This window comes from Prunus mume, linkage group LG5 (assembly GCF_029339155.1).
Source record: "Prunus mume cultivar Tortuosa linkage group LG5, ASM2933915v1, whole genome shotgun sequence".
NCBI classification, from domain to species: domain Eukaryota; kingdom Viridiplantae; phylum Streptophyta; class Magnoliopsida; order Rosales; family Rosaceae; genus Prunus; species Prunus mume.
The window spans coordinates 25,964,687-25,981,474 of NC_142702.1; the positions used below are offsets into that span (position 1 = coordinate 25,964,687).

At 36.6% G+C, this 16,788-nt stretch overlaps 3 protein-coding genes and 1 non-coding gene across 7 annotated transcripts; 2 read left to right on the forward strand and 2 right to left on the reverse strand.

The window, feature by feature from the left end:
• Positions 1 to 2,029: 2,029 nt before the first annotated feature.
• On the reverse strand, positions 2,030 to 5,959 carry LOC103332532 (Integral membrane Yip1 family protein). The gene is made up of 6 exons (XM_008235272.2): positions 5,735 to 5,959; positions 5,064 to 5,109; positions 4,844 to 4,927; positions 3,679 to 3,844; positions 3,060 to 3,333; positions 2,030 to 2,600 (listed from the first exon to the last, which is right to left on the reverse strand). Exons 1-6 carry the CDS (start codon positions 5,786 to 5,788, stop codon positions 2,415 to 2,417), a joined length of 810 nt encoding a protein of 269 aa, XP_008233494.1. The 5' UTR covers positions 5,789 to 5,959; the 3' UTR covers positions 2,030 to 2,414.
• Positions 5,960 to 6,183: 224 nt separating this feature from the next.
• On the reverse strand, positions 6,184 to 6,257 carry TRNAV-CAC (transfer RNA valine (anticodon CAC)). The gene has a single exon. It is a non-coding gene; the product is annotated as a tRNA-Val (tRNA).
• A 2,504-nt stretch (positions 6,258 to 8,761) lies between these two features.
• On the forward strand, positions 8,762 to 10,369 carry LOC103332533 (putative glycosyltransferase At5g20260). Its single transcript, XM_008235273.3, has one exon. The coding sequence runs from the start codon at positions 8,994 to 8,996 to the stop codon at positions 10,035 to 10,037; it is 1,044 nt and encodes a 347-aa protein (XP_008233495.1). The 5' UTR covers positions 8,762 to 8,993; the 3' UTR covers positions 10,038 to 10,369.
• A 722-nt stretch (positions 10,370 to 11,091) lies between these two features.
• DFB (DHFS-FPGS homolog B) lies at positions 11,092 to 16,560 on the forward strand. Of its 4 annotated transcripts, none has more exons than XM_008235274.2 (16): positions 11,092 to 11,282; positions 11,384 to 11,517; positions 11,616 to 11,681; positions 12,041 to 12,150; positions 12,495 to 12,555; positions 12,772 to 12,855; positions 12,967 to 13,023; positions 13,107 to 13,167; positions 13,591 to 13,637; positions 13,746 to 13,823; positions 14,334 to 14,498; positions 14,581 to 14,868; positions 15,217 to 15,295; positions 15,598 to 15,750; positions 15,897 to 16,060; positions 16,176 to 16,560. In XM_008235274.2, exons 1-16 carry the CDS (start codon positions 11,273 to 11,275, stop codon positions 16,233 to 16,235), a joined length of 1,617 nt encoding a protein of 538 aa, XP_008233496.1. In that variant the 5' UTR covers positions 11,092 to 11,272; the 3' UTR covers positions 16,236 to 16,560. The 4 variants fall into 4 exon arrangements, 2 of the variants coding, with proteins under 2 accessions (XP_008233496.1, XP_008233497.1); XM_008235275.2 differs by having other exon boundaries at positions 15,900 to 16,060; XR_001677926.2 differs by lacking the exon at positions 15,217 to 15,295.
• Positions 16,561 to 16,788: the final 228 nt, after the last annotated feature.

The window sequence follows — 16,788 nt, forward strand, 5'->3', positions numbered from 1 at the left end:
CGAGGCAAAGTCAAATAGTCAACCTCAGCCACTTTCAGTTCGCTTGCCGCCAATGAGACGATGTCGTGGGCCGGTGGGTAAGGGTAATATGGTAAACTTGGATGAGGAAAACGCTACGTGTCAGTTTAATGTTGGTGGTGATGGGTTATAGGGTTGGGGAGGCCCTGTTAAGGAACGGCCGTATGACGCGCGCAGAGGCGAACATGTGTAGTGGAAAACACGACAAAGATATGTCGAGAACGACAAAAGAAATTCACGGTGATAGATCCATGTCATGCAGGTTGGTGTGGTCCGATTCAGAGACGTTCTCGGTTTTGCTGGCCAGCGCAACCGCTAAAATGATTAGGTCAATCATGCAGCACCCCGTAATAATTAACAATCCACATTTGATCAATCAAGGGGTTAATATTTTTAATTGGAATAATTTTGTTCTAATTCAAAGCATATAAGTTTCTTTTTCTTCTAAAATTGTATGTCCATATTTAATTCATTACGTGTCAATATATGAATTTCAACGTTTAGAAACTCCTATTGAATTACTTCATCTTAATCATTTTAGCATATTCTAGCCGAATGACCAGCATTTCAAATTTTTTTTTGTTATGACGAAACAAAAGTTACAAACAAGTGAAATTGTATAAATAATAAGATTTGGATCCATTTCAGCATTTAACTTCCAATAATTAGGGCTTGGATGTCCCAAAAATCATATAATAAATGTTTGACACATTATTTTTTATATGTAGTAGAAGCAGTAGTCTAAACTATAAGAGATGAGGATTTTTCACTCACACACACAACTATGATGTTGTAGGGATTCAAACCTGAAACATCTAATCTGCAAGTTAAGACTCTTTTTCACTAGATTAGACCTCGTTTGTCACTATAGCTTATTTATCATAAAATATCAATGATTTTTTCGCATTTGTTGATGATGGTGGGATTGGAGCCCCTCATTATAAACTCTTCACAAAAACTAATACCTTTCCTATATTATTTGTATAAATATTACAAATCTGTATTGGGTCTCATATTGAATCAAAGTTCAAACCAACTCTGTATGAATATTCCTTTTTTTTTTCACCCATCTTTTATCTGATAGAGCCTCAGAAAAGTTGACAACTAGGAGAGATTTATTTGACTAAATTCGGACATCTGCACAAGGGAAAGTGCTTTCTTTACCCACACAAACATTTTCCACGATTTCACTAACCAAAAAAAAACACAGATTGAAAGCGTTTTATACTTGACCAAAACAAATTCACGGAAAGGGTTCGTTTTCTTCCACGAAAACTTGTCTCCACTAAACAATATGGAGTTCTGGTTCGTAACGGAACGCAATCAAACGAACCATGTGTACTAATCAAAGCCTGATTAAGTTGCCTTTTTCTAAAATCGTCCATTTTCCGCATCCCACTGATATTTTGTGTCGAAAGTTTGTGACAGATCACTTCAAAACAATCATGCTATTATCATCGACATATAAAAGTCGAGGGGAAGAATACTATTTTCCTCACCAAATCTACCCGATAAGGACAATAAAACAATTGCTGCATCTGCATATCTGTTTTAAATTTCCACAAGTCGGAAAAGAATTGGGCTGCTAAGGTTTTGATCCTATCTCCTGTCTGCTTCAACCAAGAAGGGGTCAAGCTCGTAAGTTTTGTTGCTTTGTGCAGCAGGCCATAAAAATTACACACGTTAGATTGGGGCGCGTCTTTAAAGTTTGAAGACAATGAAGTCCCACCAACCTTCAGACTTATACGAATTCTACTTTACCACAACTTTATCCTGCTGCGAGCGCTAAGGATATAAGCCCGGATATTGCTTGCTTCCTTTCACGGAAGGAGATCCTCCTCCCTGCAAATCATACATGTTCAAACTACCATTGATAGGAATGTAGGAATTCCTACTTATAGGGGAATGAGGAAGGTATTTTCCTATTTGCCCCTTGTTCTTTTCAAGGAGGAACCAGTTTTCTTGATAGCTAAAAAAAATTCATCCTGTTAAGAGTAGATAAGAAATCAACTTGATGTGAAAATTACCACAACAATTTCTCTGAAGACCTTATTTATTTACAGACTCAGGTTTGATGGAGAAAAATTCTAAGATTGAGAAAAAGCGTGAAATACAAATACCAATATATGCTCTCTCTACTTGAGCCAATACAAAACCAGCTGATACAAACTAAGTCCTACTCATTAGAGCCACACTTTTATCTCTTCAAAAAATTTAAACCACGCCATGTCACGAGCTCTTCAATGAACTTACAATACAACCAAGTGAGTAATTTGAACACACACCACCTCCAGGAAGTGCCATTCCAGTCAATGCCTAAATCAAATACCCTCGAAATCAAGTGAATGTGGTTGTTTGAAATTCAGAATTCAGAGACTGACTGCACTTAGAAACGCTCACGGAAAGAAGTAGACCTTAAAGAAGATTGCCAGAGCCAGTTGCAAGAGAAATGCGGCAATCACCACAATATCATTCCCTTCGATATAAGTCTTGAGATTGAAGGCAACAAAGCATGAGGAGGCAGCACCAGCAAGAATTATAATGATCCACCGGAAAGCCTCAACCGGGATAAGCAACAAAAACTGAATAGTCCAGGGAAATAAGTATCAGATGATTACAAGAATAACATATTATAAGTTATAAATTAATAACTTTCACCCAGGAATAGGATTTCTCCCTTTTGGGTAAGACAATATTTGTGTTGGCAATCAAAATACATAAAGGTGACCTGAAAGCAAGAAATGCCCTTGATGAATTGTTCGTCAATCTTGTTTACCCCCAAGACCAGGAAGTTAAAATATTTTAGCTCAAACAGAATTTTATTGTGCTTCTAATCTGAGCTTAAACAGAACTTGGGTTCCGATTAAGCACCTCTGCATAAGAAGATTTTACCTTCTCTCTTTTTCTTTCTTTTGGTCAAAAAAATTTACTTATTTCTGCCATTGTCCTTCCAATGGTTTAATAACATTGAATTGGAGAGTCAAAAAAGGGGAAAAACAAAAGACAAAACTGACACCAAAGCAGAGAAGGCATGTACTTACAGAGGCTAAAACAAATATGAAGAGAGAGTATCCCCACATACACCAAAATCGAACAAGGCTGGCATTTGAGCCCAGATAGTGGAGCAAGAAATAAAATGCCAATGGCACCAAAATTGCATAACCGTAGACTGAAAAAGCTGCCAAATTCATATAACTGACATTAAAGGCCCAAGAAGTACTGCTATCACTGTGCTTTTCCATGAGGTAGGTGGCACAGTTTCCAAGTGCAGCAAGCACAAACACTAACGTAGTGGAGATCCAGATTAGCCCATATCTGACACATTACAAAAATTCACACAAAAAAAGCCAAATATTATATGCTCATGTTAACTCACTGCTGTATCAATTAAAAAAATACTGCAATATGATTAGCTACTCCACCTTTTTTACATGTAGCTACATTTCCTCCTTCTGATTAACATACTGCTTACAGATGAGACAATGCAAACTTATAACTCAAAATCCAATGATCCGATTTTAACCATGATGAATTACATGTGACGGTCTTATAGAAAGACAGCGTGTAAATTGAAGATACTGAGGCTCATGATTCTGTCTTTCTTAATTAGTAGTGAAAGTGCGTATATAATATACGAGAAACCAAAGATCAGAAACTCACAAATCAGGGTTGGCATCAATTTTGCTGAAAAAATCTCCACCATGGGGATATAAAGAACTAAGCAATCTGTTTAAGACAACATCCGTATCCACATTGAAGTATTGTGTGTATGATGAGATATTAAATACTCCTCTCCAGTTGTTCGCCGGTTGTTGTTCAAATGTTTCTGCATGGATAGACAGAACGAGAGGTCATTAAAACAATAGAAAAAGTGGCAGGCATTGCAAATGAAATCAATATGCAACGGTACAGAGTTAAGAGGGAAAAATAGTTACGTTTTTTTAAGGCAGGTTAAATATACATAGAAAGAAAAAGAAAAAAAGAGAGGAGAAAATCCACCAGAAATCCTTTCAAAATTTGATTTGATGGCCCAAACAAGCAATAGATTAAGTATGCACGTATGACGTAGATATGGTCAAAATCAAAACCATTACATCAGTAAACCACACTCCTACTGCCACTCAATTCAAAATAAAGTGAAAAAGTATTACACTCTCATGAAAGATGACAATGCCTTTCAAACGTATGCACCAGATATAAAACAAGGAAGTCAAGTTCAAGAGTACAAACTCCAAAAAATTCTATTTGATATGGTAAACTGCAAATTTGCAATCGAAAACCACTCTGTGTCATCAAATTGCTAGATAGAGAGAATAGTAAGGTGATGAACACAAGAAAATGTATCAAATATATGTATTTCTTCAGAGTTATATACATTTTTGTCTTTCATTTCTAAAGCCCCATCTACATAATTTGGGGAAGATAACATAGCAGTCACAAGAAAGCATAAGAACTTTAATATCGTAAATGAAAACTCATACACAGTCACAAGGACACTCCTAAAACTTCAATCTGCAATGAAGAAAAACTACAGGTCAAATATTTCGGAACTCCCCAAGAACAACGTGCAGTATAGAAAGTTGAAAATGTCTCCAAATTTTGTTCCGCTACTGATTAATTTTAGTTTCATCCTTTTATGGCAACCAAATTTAACACTCTTAGTCTGTTACAAAGTTGTTTTAGTGTACCTAAAAAGCACCCAAAATACTAAATTCTCCAGAAAAAAATGAGGATGATTGGGCAACTAAGTTCTACTCTGTATTCTTAAGAGATAAAACCCATATATAAAACACTTGAATGTAAATAATAAATTTGAATGTCATACCACTTGTACTTCCAACAGTTTGATAACCACGCCCTTTCTCTCCTCCATTATTTGGGGGGAAGATTTGCAAGTTAGCTTCAGGTGCTGCATGAATTCAGAGAAAATTCTTCAAAGTAGGGGGAAAAAATGATTGAGGTGAACCTTTAAATGTGAAGAATAAAGTATTGAGATAAATTAGAAACTAGGAAACAATTTACAAAAGAGCGGGCAAGTCTCATACCTTCATAGCTCGTGGTATTCTTATCTTTATCTTCACTTACGACAGCCTATCGAAATGAGAAAAATAAAAAATAAAAAGGTAAACCAAAGAATGTGTAATTTATTCAATATCAGAAAAGAGAAACAACAACAACAACAAAAAGGACTACAACTACTTTGAGTGGCCTAGTATAAGCACATCGGAAGCAAGTTCGTAAAAGAAGCTACTCTTTCATTATTAAAGAAGTCAGCTCAAAAGGATATGATCCAAAAAGAGAAAGGGGGGTAAAATCTGTCTGAAAAAGAAGAGTTACTAAGAAATTTCCGAACAGAATGTAATTACATTTTCTATAGGTAGCTTAATTTAAACTATAACTAATTGTAAGCTACACACGACAGCTCAGAAAAAGGGGTAAAATTTTCAAGGAGAAGAAAAATTATACCGACAATGTATCTAAGCTATTGATCATCTAGGACTACAAATTTTCTTTCCTCTCCTTTACTTTCCCTCATTTTCTCAGGAAACAAACAGAACGACAAGGTAGCTTACAATTTACAATAACAATAAAGCAAAGAGAATCTAGATAAAGTTAATTCACCTTTTCCAAGCAAACAAGGTCGATTTGAAGATTCGTGAATTTGTGCACGCGAATTATATAAAATGAAACAAAAATAAAATCAATCAGAACTTACAGGGACTGAGCCGAGTAAATGGCTGGTAGGGAGGCCAGTGTAGGACTCATCCATTGAGAAGAAAACCCTAACACAAAGGAAGCGAGAGAGAAGCTCTGCTTAGTAGCTCGGAGAGTCGGAGGGCAGACTTGGATTGAGATTACGGGCTCGAGGTCTCTGGAGAGCTCTGAAACTGACGCAGAGACGAGCCCTAGACGTTGCTTTTCGTAAATTGGAAGGAACACAGAGAACGAGAGACTGACCGGTATAAGTTCGCCAGCTGTACCGCCACGCGCCTCTTAATTCGTCGTTTGTGCGCGCGCGTTTACTTTTGCTTTCCAACTGTTGCACGTGACTGGGTGATGGGTATCACATGAGCTTTTTGGGGGTTTCACATAAGCCTGCTCCAATTTCGGGCCCATCAGTAATCAACTGGAAAAATAATAAATAATAAATAAATTTTAAAAAAGTGTCTGAGCCCGGGTTCGAACCGGGGACCTTTAGTGTGTGAGACTAACGTGATAACCAACTACACCACCCAGACGACTGATAATTAACTTTACAAATATCAGTATATATCAATAACCAATCATATCATGATTCATGAAAAAAGGATACAAGATTTCTTTTTATTTTGGGACGGGTAATTATACATTAAGCGTAGCTGTTAATTGGCCTTAATTGTCTCCATTAGTTTTGTAGAGTCTATCAACTTCTATCAACCTTCATCGCCTCCACCTACCTTCACCAACTTCCATTACGCTTTGATTCTTGTTATTGTATTTTTATATTTTAGTGACATAGGATTGTATTTAAATATGAATTGATGTTAATTGGTCAAGATAGTGTATTAGTGTGTTCGCCATCTTGAACCTGAGTTTGATCCATCTCCCTCTATATTATGTATGAACTTAGAAAAACACTTTGACAAAATATATGGGGTTGTTTGAATACATTTTGTATATTAGATTGGAATGCTTTGTCAAGAAATAGGGATATATAAATATGTTTTGCAACTTTATTTATTTATTTATAATACGAGTAATAGTCTAAACTATAAGAAAAGAGGGTTTCTCAAACACACACTATCAATGTTTCATAGAGGTTCAAACATAAGATTACTTATCTGCAAGTCTAAACCCTTTCCCATGGGACTAGACCCCATTAACATTACATCTTAAATTAGGTTAGAGCAACAAATAGTACAGCCACACGGTTATCCTCTTTGTTTGTTTTTTTTTTTAAGTATACTTGTTTTGACAAGTGGTGCCTAATCACGGGGGGTTCTCTTTTTTATATTTAAAACTAGTACAGCCGCACGGCTTTACGATTTTACACGTGAGCGCCTAGGAGCTATCTCTTTTTTTTATAAAAAAAATAGTAAATAGTATAGCCGTGCGGCTATATTCACTTTTTAAATGTTCTTTTTAAAAATCATATAGCCGCGCTGCTGTACTAGTTTTTTTTAATTATCTTCGATAAATAGTATAGACCAGCGGCTATAGTCTTATATATATATATATATGTGCGTATGTATTTTTGAATAATACATTTGTGTTCTATACACGTCTCCCGTTTTTTTAAAAAGCAAACTTACAATAGTTGTATTGTACATGTACGTAAGTATTTCTAATGCTTAATACGCATATTTTTTTACAAAATTTTCGGTAAAACACACAAAATTCGCATATTATACAAATAATTATTACATATTATTAAATAAGAATAATATATGTTATAAAAATTATATTAAAATATTATATAGTGGCCAATTGATATTTACTTTGGATATGTTGAAACAAACAAATTAATATTTATAAAGTACAAACTAATGCAATTAGGAGGGTCCTTTTTTCTTAATTTTTTACTTAAATAGTATAGAAGTTTTAAATATAATGTACTTAAACGGTATAGCCGGGCGGCTATACGGATTTTTTGACACGTGGCACCTAATAGCTAGAGGGTGCTTTTTTATTTTAAAAATACTACAGCCGAACGGCTATACGCCGTGTTTTATATTTTTTAAAAATAGTATAGCCGCACAGCTATACTCAGTTTTTATTTTTATTTTTTAAAGTATAGCCGCGCGGCGATACTATTTTACCTAGGAGCTGTGACGTTGCTCTTTTTTTATAGTACAGCCGTTCGGCTAAACTTTTTTTATTATTTTTAAAAAACATAGTATAGCCGCACGGCTTTACAACCCTATTTATCAAACGATATGGAGTTGCATGAATATGCTTTACATTTTATGAATAATAATTGTTCCACAAATATCCAATTTTTTTTAAAAACATAGTATTATAAAACCGTTATTTAGTTAATAAGAGCATCCACAATCACACTCCTTATTTCTTAGCTAAAATTTAGCTAAAAACACAAAAAAGCTATTATAGGAGCTCTCTAAAAAATTTCAACTCCAACTATACTCCCTAATTTGGAGAGTCATAAAATGTTTTACTTCTTTTTAAATTTAATTCCTGATTTGCAATAAAATATTCATATTCAAATACTAAATATTCCAAAATAATAAACTACAATGATATTGTAAGTTTATTTGTTGTTCAATTTTGATATTCTGTGGTTGTTGTGGTTTGCAAAATACCTACAGGGAAAAGAACTTAAAAAAGAAAAAAGAAGGTGTTCGTGTGCTGCAAAATGTCTACAGTGAAAAGAATCGAAAAAAAATAAATTTGTTTGTTTGTGCTTTGCAAAGCACCTACAGCCATGGCAGAAAGAATAGAACAAACGGTGTAGGTAGCTTGTAATAGAAAGTGATTACAAATATAAAATGCAGAAAGAAAAAAAAAATTGATAAAATTAAAGATATCATTAATAAATGTTTAAAATAATAATAAAATATGATAGTATTTAATTATAGAGAGTCACTAGGAGATTTTCTCTCTCTTTTAGAGAAGTCTCCTATTTTGGAGTTGGATAGGAGGATGATTGGATGTGGGTTTTTTCAATTTCTCCCCAAATTTTAACTAAGGAGGTGATTTAAAGAGCCCATTATGATGCTCTAAGTACATTCATAAGCATATAATACAAGGCCCATTCATAATCTTATTGTTTCAATCAGTCTTTGTTACAAATCATAAAATAATTGAAGAACACGTGATACAACCTTGCCAGCACTTTACCCTGCTTCGTCGGGCATTTTGGCAGTTAGGCTTCGTCTTCAACCTCTTGCATTACCTTCTGCATTTCTAAACCAAAAAACTAGGGATACAGAGTGAGTTAGTTCACTCCAATTAAGGCATCGTTTGGTTTTCCAAAAATGTCACTCACCTCCATTTTCCTTCTCCTCTACTTCTCTCTCTTCACCTTCCTCACCACTCACTCCAAACCCCATCTCCCTTCCCCATACCTCTCACCCACCACAATCTTCCCAAACTACCAGAACATGCTCAAATCTTTCAAAATATTCATCTACAACCCTAACACGCCCTTCACCTTCAACTCTCCATCTCAGTCCCTCTTCTACACCACTCTGACTCTCCAAGATAGCGCCTTCGTCACCCAAGACGCCGAGCAAGCCCACCTCTTCTTCGTCCCCTTCCCTTCCGATCTCTCCACGCGCTCCATCGCGCGTCTCATCAGAGGCCTTCGCAATGATCTTCCCTACTGGAACCGCACCCTCGGAGCTGACCATTTTTACCTGTCCTGTGCCGGTATCGGGTACGAATCGGACCGAAATCTCGTCGAGCTCAAGAAAAACTCGGTCCAGATCTCGTGCTTTCCGACGCCGGCCGGTAAGTTCATACCTCACAAGGACATTTCCCTCCCTCCGCTCGCGAGCTCTCACGCACCAACAAACAAAACGACGAGGTTTTTGGGCTACGCCAGGTTCAATTGGCTAAAGGAGTCAACGCTGGTCAACGAATTGAGCAGCGACCCGGAGTTTCTGATCGAATCCGAACCGTCGGATCTGAATTCTTATGCGGAGAGAATCGCCAGCAGTAAGTTCTGTTTGTTCGAGTATGGAGGAGGCGACGTTTCGGGTATCGGCGAGGCGTTGCGTTTCGGGTGTGTGCCCGCGGTGGTTACTGACCGTCCGATCCAGGACCTGCCGTTCTCGGACGTGCTGAGGTGGCAGGAGATCGCGGTATTCGTGGAACGTAGAGGGGTTGGGGAACTAAAGCGTGTGCTGGCTCGCACGTGCGGGGACCGGCATGAGAAAATGAAGGGGTTGGGCGTGACTGCGAGTCGGCATTTTGTGTGGAATGAGACACCGCAGCCGTTGGATTCGTTTCATACGTTGATGTATCAGCTGTGGTTGAGACGGCACACCATCAGATACGTGCGGAGAGAATCGGCTTAGAGATTCTAATCGCTGTTGGATGATGATGTACGGATGGAATGAATTTTGTCAGTTTGTTTAGAGAGTATATGTATGTATGTAATTTCAACTGATTGAGATTCTACCCACCGCTTGATATGGTTGGGAACTTGCGTTGAGCCCACATCATGAAGGACAAGCCTTTCACAATTGATGGATGGGACTCGAGAGGCACAATGTATTAGCCTGTACGTGGTTAAGTTTGGTTCCCTTTTTTTTTTTTTTTTTTTTTGGTCAACCAAATGTAATAATCATAATTCCGATTGGTTTGGTAACGTCTCAAATAACTAAATCAAACTATTTACTTAGTGTCCCATTTGGTTTGCTTATTTATTTTCATAAATAATGAAACAAAAATTATATAGTTTCATGGTACACATAAGAGAATTTATACATAAAATTAAACAATGCCTGGACAAAACTTCTTTATGTTTAAAATTTTCTTAGATAAGGTTCTGAGATCGAATCATAGCATTTGTTTAGTGTGTATGAGCTTAGCATATTAGAGCATCTCCAAGAGAGATGTCAAATACCAAACATTAAATTTAAATTTGATGGCTAATGTGGCTGCCAGATCTATGATTGATCTAGAATTCCCCGAGACAAGACGAACTGTCGATTCTCCGATAAATGTCAATGACTTAACTTAAACATCCATGAAGGAATGCTGAAAGAGAGTGAGACTCCCTCTACAGGAGTCGAATGAATCGGACCTTCTGATGGAATGTGTATAGTAAGGCGTCTAGCGATACCATTTACATTTGTAGGAATGCATGGGACTACTTTCTATAAAGCACTTTAGGTGGCTCTACCACTTCCGTAGGCAGCCGGAGGAGCTGAATAGGCGGCAGGAGGAGGAGCAGCTACATTTGACATTTTATGGTATAATTGACATTTTATGGTATAATTGAAATTTGGACAGTGTTTTTATTTAATTTTATTAATTAAGGGTTGAATCATTATTTGCCGTTGGATGGAATCTAACGGCAGGTAAACAAAAAAAAAAAAAAACCTGCGAATAAGATAGTCGGAAGAATCCAACGCACTGCGAAGTGGTTTGTTTCGGTCGCTCGTCATCACCATGTCTTGTTCCTTACTTCCTTAGTTTTCCACCTTTCAACCCCAATCCCATAATCTTGTTCTGCATAAATACCCATCCTTTATATATATATATGTAACTTTCTATTTGATTCAGATCTAAACCAACCCAAGTCGCCATGGGAGAAGGTAAATACAACACAACCCACCATCTCCTTCTTCTGCTATCCATTTGTTGCTGTTCATGTCTCTGGTAGTGGTATTAAATTATGCATGTCTGACTTTTGAAGGTGGCGATGGCTCTTCGAAACCAACTCCTTATGAAGAGGCATTAGATGCTTTGTCCTCCTTAATCACTAAACGCAGTCGTGCCGATACGAGCAACAACGGGGACTGCTTCGAACTGCTATCTGACTATCTCAAAGTAATTTTCTTTACTTCCCGAATTACATACTTTCATATTTGAACTGATATCTACAAGTAAATTCATGGCAAATGGAACCAAAAATTCAATTTGTGTAGATACTAGAGTTAGAGGAGCCAATTTCACAGTTGAAGATTATTCATGTGGCTGGCACCAAAGGAAAGGTACTCATTTTGCATCTTCTTGTTATTATTATTTTTTCTTAGAGAATCCAAATAATTGTACTTTGGTATGAGAAAGTGAACCAACTCTTGCTTTGTGTATCAATCTCACCACGGTAGCAAAGTTTTTGTTTGGTCACTCTCCAGTTTTTCTACCATGCTCTTCGAATTTTTCTTCTAACTGATTAAACAAGATAGCAAATTTTTTTTGTACAAATTCTGTTTTCCTGTTTTCAGTTCTTAATTTATCTTTCACAGAGCATCTCTTTGTAGTGTGGTTTTGTACTTAGACTGGCTTAGTCACTTATTGCTGTATGATATGGGACTCATTATTCTTTTCTTCTTTTTGGGCGTTGCAAAAGGGATCTACCTGCACCTTCACAGAATCAATATTACGCCATTGTGGCTTTCGCACAGGACTTTTCACATCTCCTCATCTCATTGATGTTCGAGAAAGATTTCGTTTGGATGGGTGAGTTTCATATTAGCATGGATGTAATATTATATAACTTCCATGTTAACAAGTAAATTTTATGTATTATCATTATTATTTTACGTTTCTCTTTGCACTATCGTTTTTATTTGAAATTCAAATAAAGCTATCATTTTTGAAGAAGTTGCTCGATTGTTATAGTTATCAAGTCATTGTTCATCTGTTCCATTTCATGTTTGCGTGCTTATTGCAAGTTTTGGAACTGCTAAAGTATCTAGTGCTTTTTGTTCTTTGAAGTACAGAGCATAGTGAATTTTTATTCTGTCTGTTGCCTTCTAGATTTGTCCTTGATTAAATTTTCTTGTTCTCGTTGGATGGTACAGTGTGGACATCAGCGAAGAGAAATTTTTAGCGTATTTCTGGTGGTGTTTTGAGAGACTAAAGGTAATCCATGTTTGATTCATGTTATCTTTGTTGGACGTCTTTTTAACCTTTCTATGCCTGTGTTTATATTTTTGAATTAGCACGTTTTCATGCTACTATATATTGATCAATGTAAAATGTTGTCTTATCTTCTATCCCAAACTTTTTCTTTCAATGTTTTTGCCTAAATTGTTTAATCATGATGGTTATCTCAAAGTGTGTGTATCTCAAATGCAGGAAAAAGTTAGTGATGATATACCAATGCCTTCCTACTTTCGCTTCCTTGCCTTGCTTGCCTTCAAGATATTTGCAGCAGAAGAGGTTTGATACATATCTTTTTAGTTGCTTTCATCTATAATCCTTCTTGTCCGAACTGTTCTTGATATCAATGGCAAATCAGAATTATTGCTTTTAATTTAATCTTCCATGCAGGTAGATGTTGCTATCTTGGAGGTTGGGTTAGGTGGAAAGTATGATGCAACAAATGTGGTATGTGTAATGGTATTTGAGTACAAATTCCATTAATTCAGTTACTTTGGAAATAACTAAGTGTAGATGCCTTAACATTTCAGGTTAAGGCACCTGTTGTTTGTGGTGTATCTTCCCTTGGATATGACCACATGGAGATACTTGGTTAGTTTTCTCCTTCTCAAACCTACGTAATTACATGTGAGTAATTGATACATTTAATTGAAGATACAATTATAAAGAAACATATGCAAATGTTTTCTGTATTTGCAATGTGACACAATTATCTTTTGGATACTATAATCATGATAAATATAATATATGTTGGAAAATGCTCTCTTGCCTAATAGTTTGGTATGTTATGCTATCGAACTGTCAATTTGGACTATTAATTAAGGGGATTCTTGTTTGAATGTGTGGTCCAAATTGTCTCTTTGACAACATGACATAGCAGATATCCACAAGAGAACATTTCCCCAAACATGTATGTCTAACACGCATATTTACTCAAGGTTTACACCGCTCTGAAATTAGTTATGTCTAACACGCATGATTGCTTTTCTTTTCTTTGCTGGATACTATACATAGGAAATACTCTGGGAGCAATTGCTGGGGAGAAGGCTGGAATCTTCAAGGTTCTCCTTAAAATTACATTTCCTGAAAGCATATGACTGGCAATATGTTTGACAGAACTTACACTCACTTCCATTACTGTGTCCATTTTTATTTTTCTTTCACTTCAGCCTGGGGTTCCTGCCTTGACTGTGTCCCAACCTGATGAAGCAATGTGTGTACTGGAAGAGAAGGCTTCTGAGTTGAATGTAGGTTGCAGGATGTTACCCTTCATTGATTTATTTTCCCACAGAACTTGAAAATGCATGATACAGTTCTTGGTTCCATATTAAAAGTTTGATATGTTTAAGCGAAAAGTGTCCTCTGCTGCTTAAGCCTCAACTTGCGTTGTTTTGCAAACCTAATGATGCTGGTTAATAGAATTGTTTATCAGAAGTCCTAGGGTTCTAAATATAGGTTCATTAATGACTACGAAGTTGCTAAGTCATAATTACCATGTTGGAAGGAACTTGAGGCCTTTCTGTAATTGAGAGATGCCGTTCTTGTACTAGGGTTTGGCCATATTCTAAGGATTTACATAACATCTTTTTCTACAATATCAAGGAAACAATATCCTCAACCGTTTAGGGAGTTAAACTGTGCCAAGTCAAATTTAGCTGTTTTTAATTCATTATTGAAGCAGTTACTTTGTTTTGAGCCAAATAGAAAACAAACAGTACACCTCCTTCAATGGGCTTAGAAAATCATGCTGGTTCCAGGTACCTCTTCAACTGGTACGACCTTTGGATGCCAATTTACTGAATGGCTTCAAACTTGGGCTTGAAGGGGAGCACCAATATGTTAATGCTGGTCTCGCTATTGCACTGTCCTCTATGTGGCTTCAGAGGACAGGTCATCTTGAAGTCCCATACCCAGAACATACTGTAAGTTCTATGAGCGATCAGTTCTTCTTTTCATTCTTGATTTTTATGTTGATTGATTTATATAAATATTCGGATGGAATAGACCTCTCTGCCAGAGCAGTTCATAAAAGGACTAACTGCTACAGTCAGTTTACAAGGACGGGCTCAAATTGTCCCTGATAACAATGAAAGCCCTGAAGATCTTGTGTTCTATTTGGATGGTGCCCATAGCCCAGAAAGCATGGAAATATGCGCAAGATGGTTCTCTGTTTCCATTAAGGATGACTCCCAGGAAAAAATCTTGAGTTGTCAGCCACTGGATACTTCCAGATCATCACATGATTTGGTACAGAGGAACCCTGATGGAAAATCCAGGAAGAATTCAACACAGGTAGAGCACAAAACTCTTGATCATCACTTAGTCGATGGGCTTTCAATTCCTTTTTTTGCTAGGTATTTGTATCCACTTTCTTGTGCGATTTTGTGCTTTATAGGGTGCATGCTGATTTTATGATTGGATCAGGAGACTTCATCATATATCCAAATTTTCAATTTACATTTGGTTTAGAATTAATAGCCTTGCATCCTGAGTTGACATGAACATCTCACTGGGAAGATTAATTTTTTTATAAATAGTCAAATATGTTTTTTAATATTATAGTATTAAAAATCAAGCCTTGGAGATGCTTCATTTTCTTCTTGCTATTACTGAGAAAAAATTCTTGAAAAATATATGCAGATACTGCTGTTTAATTGTATGTCAGTGAGGGATCCTCAGTTGCTTCTTCCAAACCTGATGAAAACATGTGCTAGTCACGGTGAGCATCAAGGAGCATTATTTGATGCGATTTCCTCAATTTTTGTAGAGAAATATTACCATCCAGTAAACTTTAAAGATCTAAAATGAATTTATAGATTAAGAATTCTTAGTACGTAAAAATGATAAAGTGCATGGAATTTAGATCCGCAATGAGTTTATTGGTGATGAACTTAAGAGTATGGATAATTTTACTCTTGATTGGTGTCAGAACCTTAATTGTTGATCGGATTTTCAATAAAGTTTCTGTAAATACAGTTTCTATTTTCAGAGGAATTTATGGCACTTTGGTTGATATCTTAGGTGTCTACTTCAAGAAGGCTCTATTTGTACCAAACACGTCAGTGTATAACAAGGTGGGTTCACATTCCTTACCTGCGACAGATTCTCAAGTTGATTTGTCATGGCAGTTCGCTCTTCAAAGAGTTTGGGAAAACCTAATGCTGGGTGACAAAGGTAAGTGAGTTATAACATAAAATGTCAATTAAGTTGTTCTCTTCTCCCTTGGTTTTCAATCAAAATGTACGTGGATCATAATTTTGGGGTGCACTGTAGGTTCTTTGTATTTCTCAGTCTGAAGTGTTTCTCTTTTTTAACTTTAGCAGGAGGTGATGAGAAGAGCACAGGCGCTGTTTTTGAAGAACTAACAGATGATACGGAAATGGCTGTCAGAAGTTGTGAAAATAGTGCAGTCTTCCCCTCTCTCCCGTCAGCTATAAAATGGCTCAGGGACAGTGTCCGAAAAAGGCAGTCTGTTCGTTTTCAGGTAATGCCATGCATTGTGTTTCTTATGATCATATACGATTTTTGGTGACCTTGAAATGTATAAATCTTACTCCTGCTTCTATCCCGAATTCAAATATTTCTGGTGTACTTATCAGGTCCTCGTAACCGGTTCTTTACATCTCATCGGTGATGTGTTGAAATTAATCAAGAAGTGAGGCGTAGTACCAAGCTGAAGCCCCCTATTTGCATGTCCTTCTAACTGCAACATGTTCTGGTATTCATGAAGTCATGGGAAAAAGCCGTGGACCATTCTAACTCCTCCACTGTGGTTAAATGCTGACGGGCTTCTATTCTACAGCTGTGTGTTCTGAAATGCTGCAGATTTCAAGTTGGGTGCGTACAGTTGAATCAAAGATAGTGACTTAAATTTACGCGGCATTTTGTTTGAGAGTCGGTTAAACCACAACACCTTATTAAGGTCATTGACTTTTCAATTCTTTGTCGACAGATTTCTTGAATAAAAGACAATAAGTTTGCAAATTCAATTGTGTTCTTTAGAAGCAAATCATTTTAACTATACACCCCTTAGAATTCTCTCATAACGTACAACAAAATTCCCAAACCACGATCCTGTACTTGTTTCGACTCCAATATGATCCTGCACTCATATCTAAGAGATTTTGTGGGCGAGCAAGGAGTTCAAAGGGACATCAGGTAGACAAAGCAGCTTGAACACTACAGGGAAGAAAAGGGAAAAGAGAAAAAAAA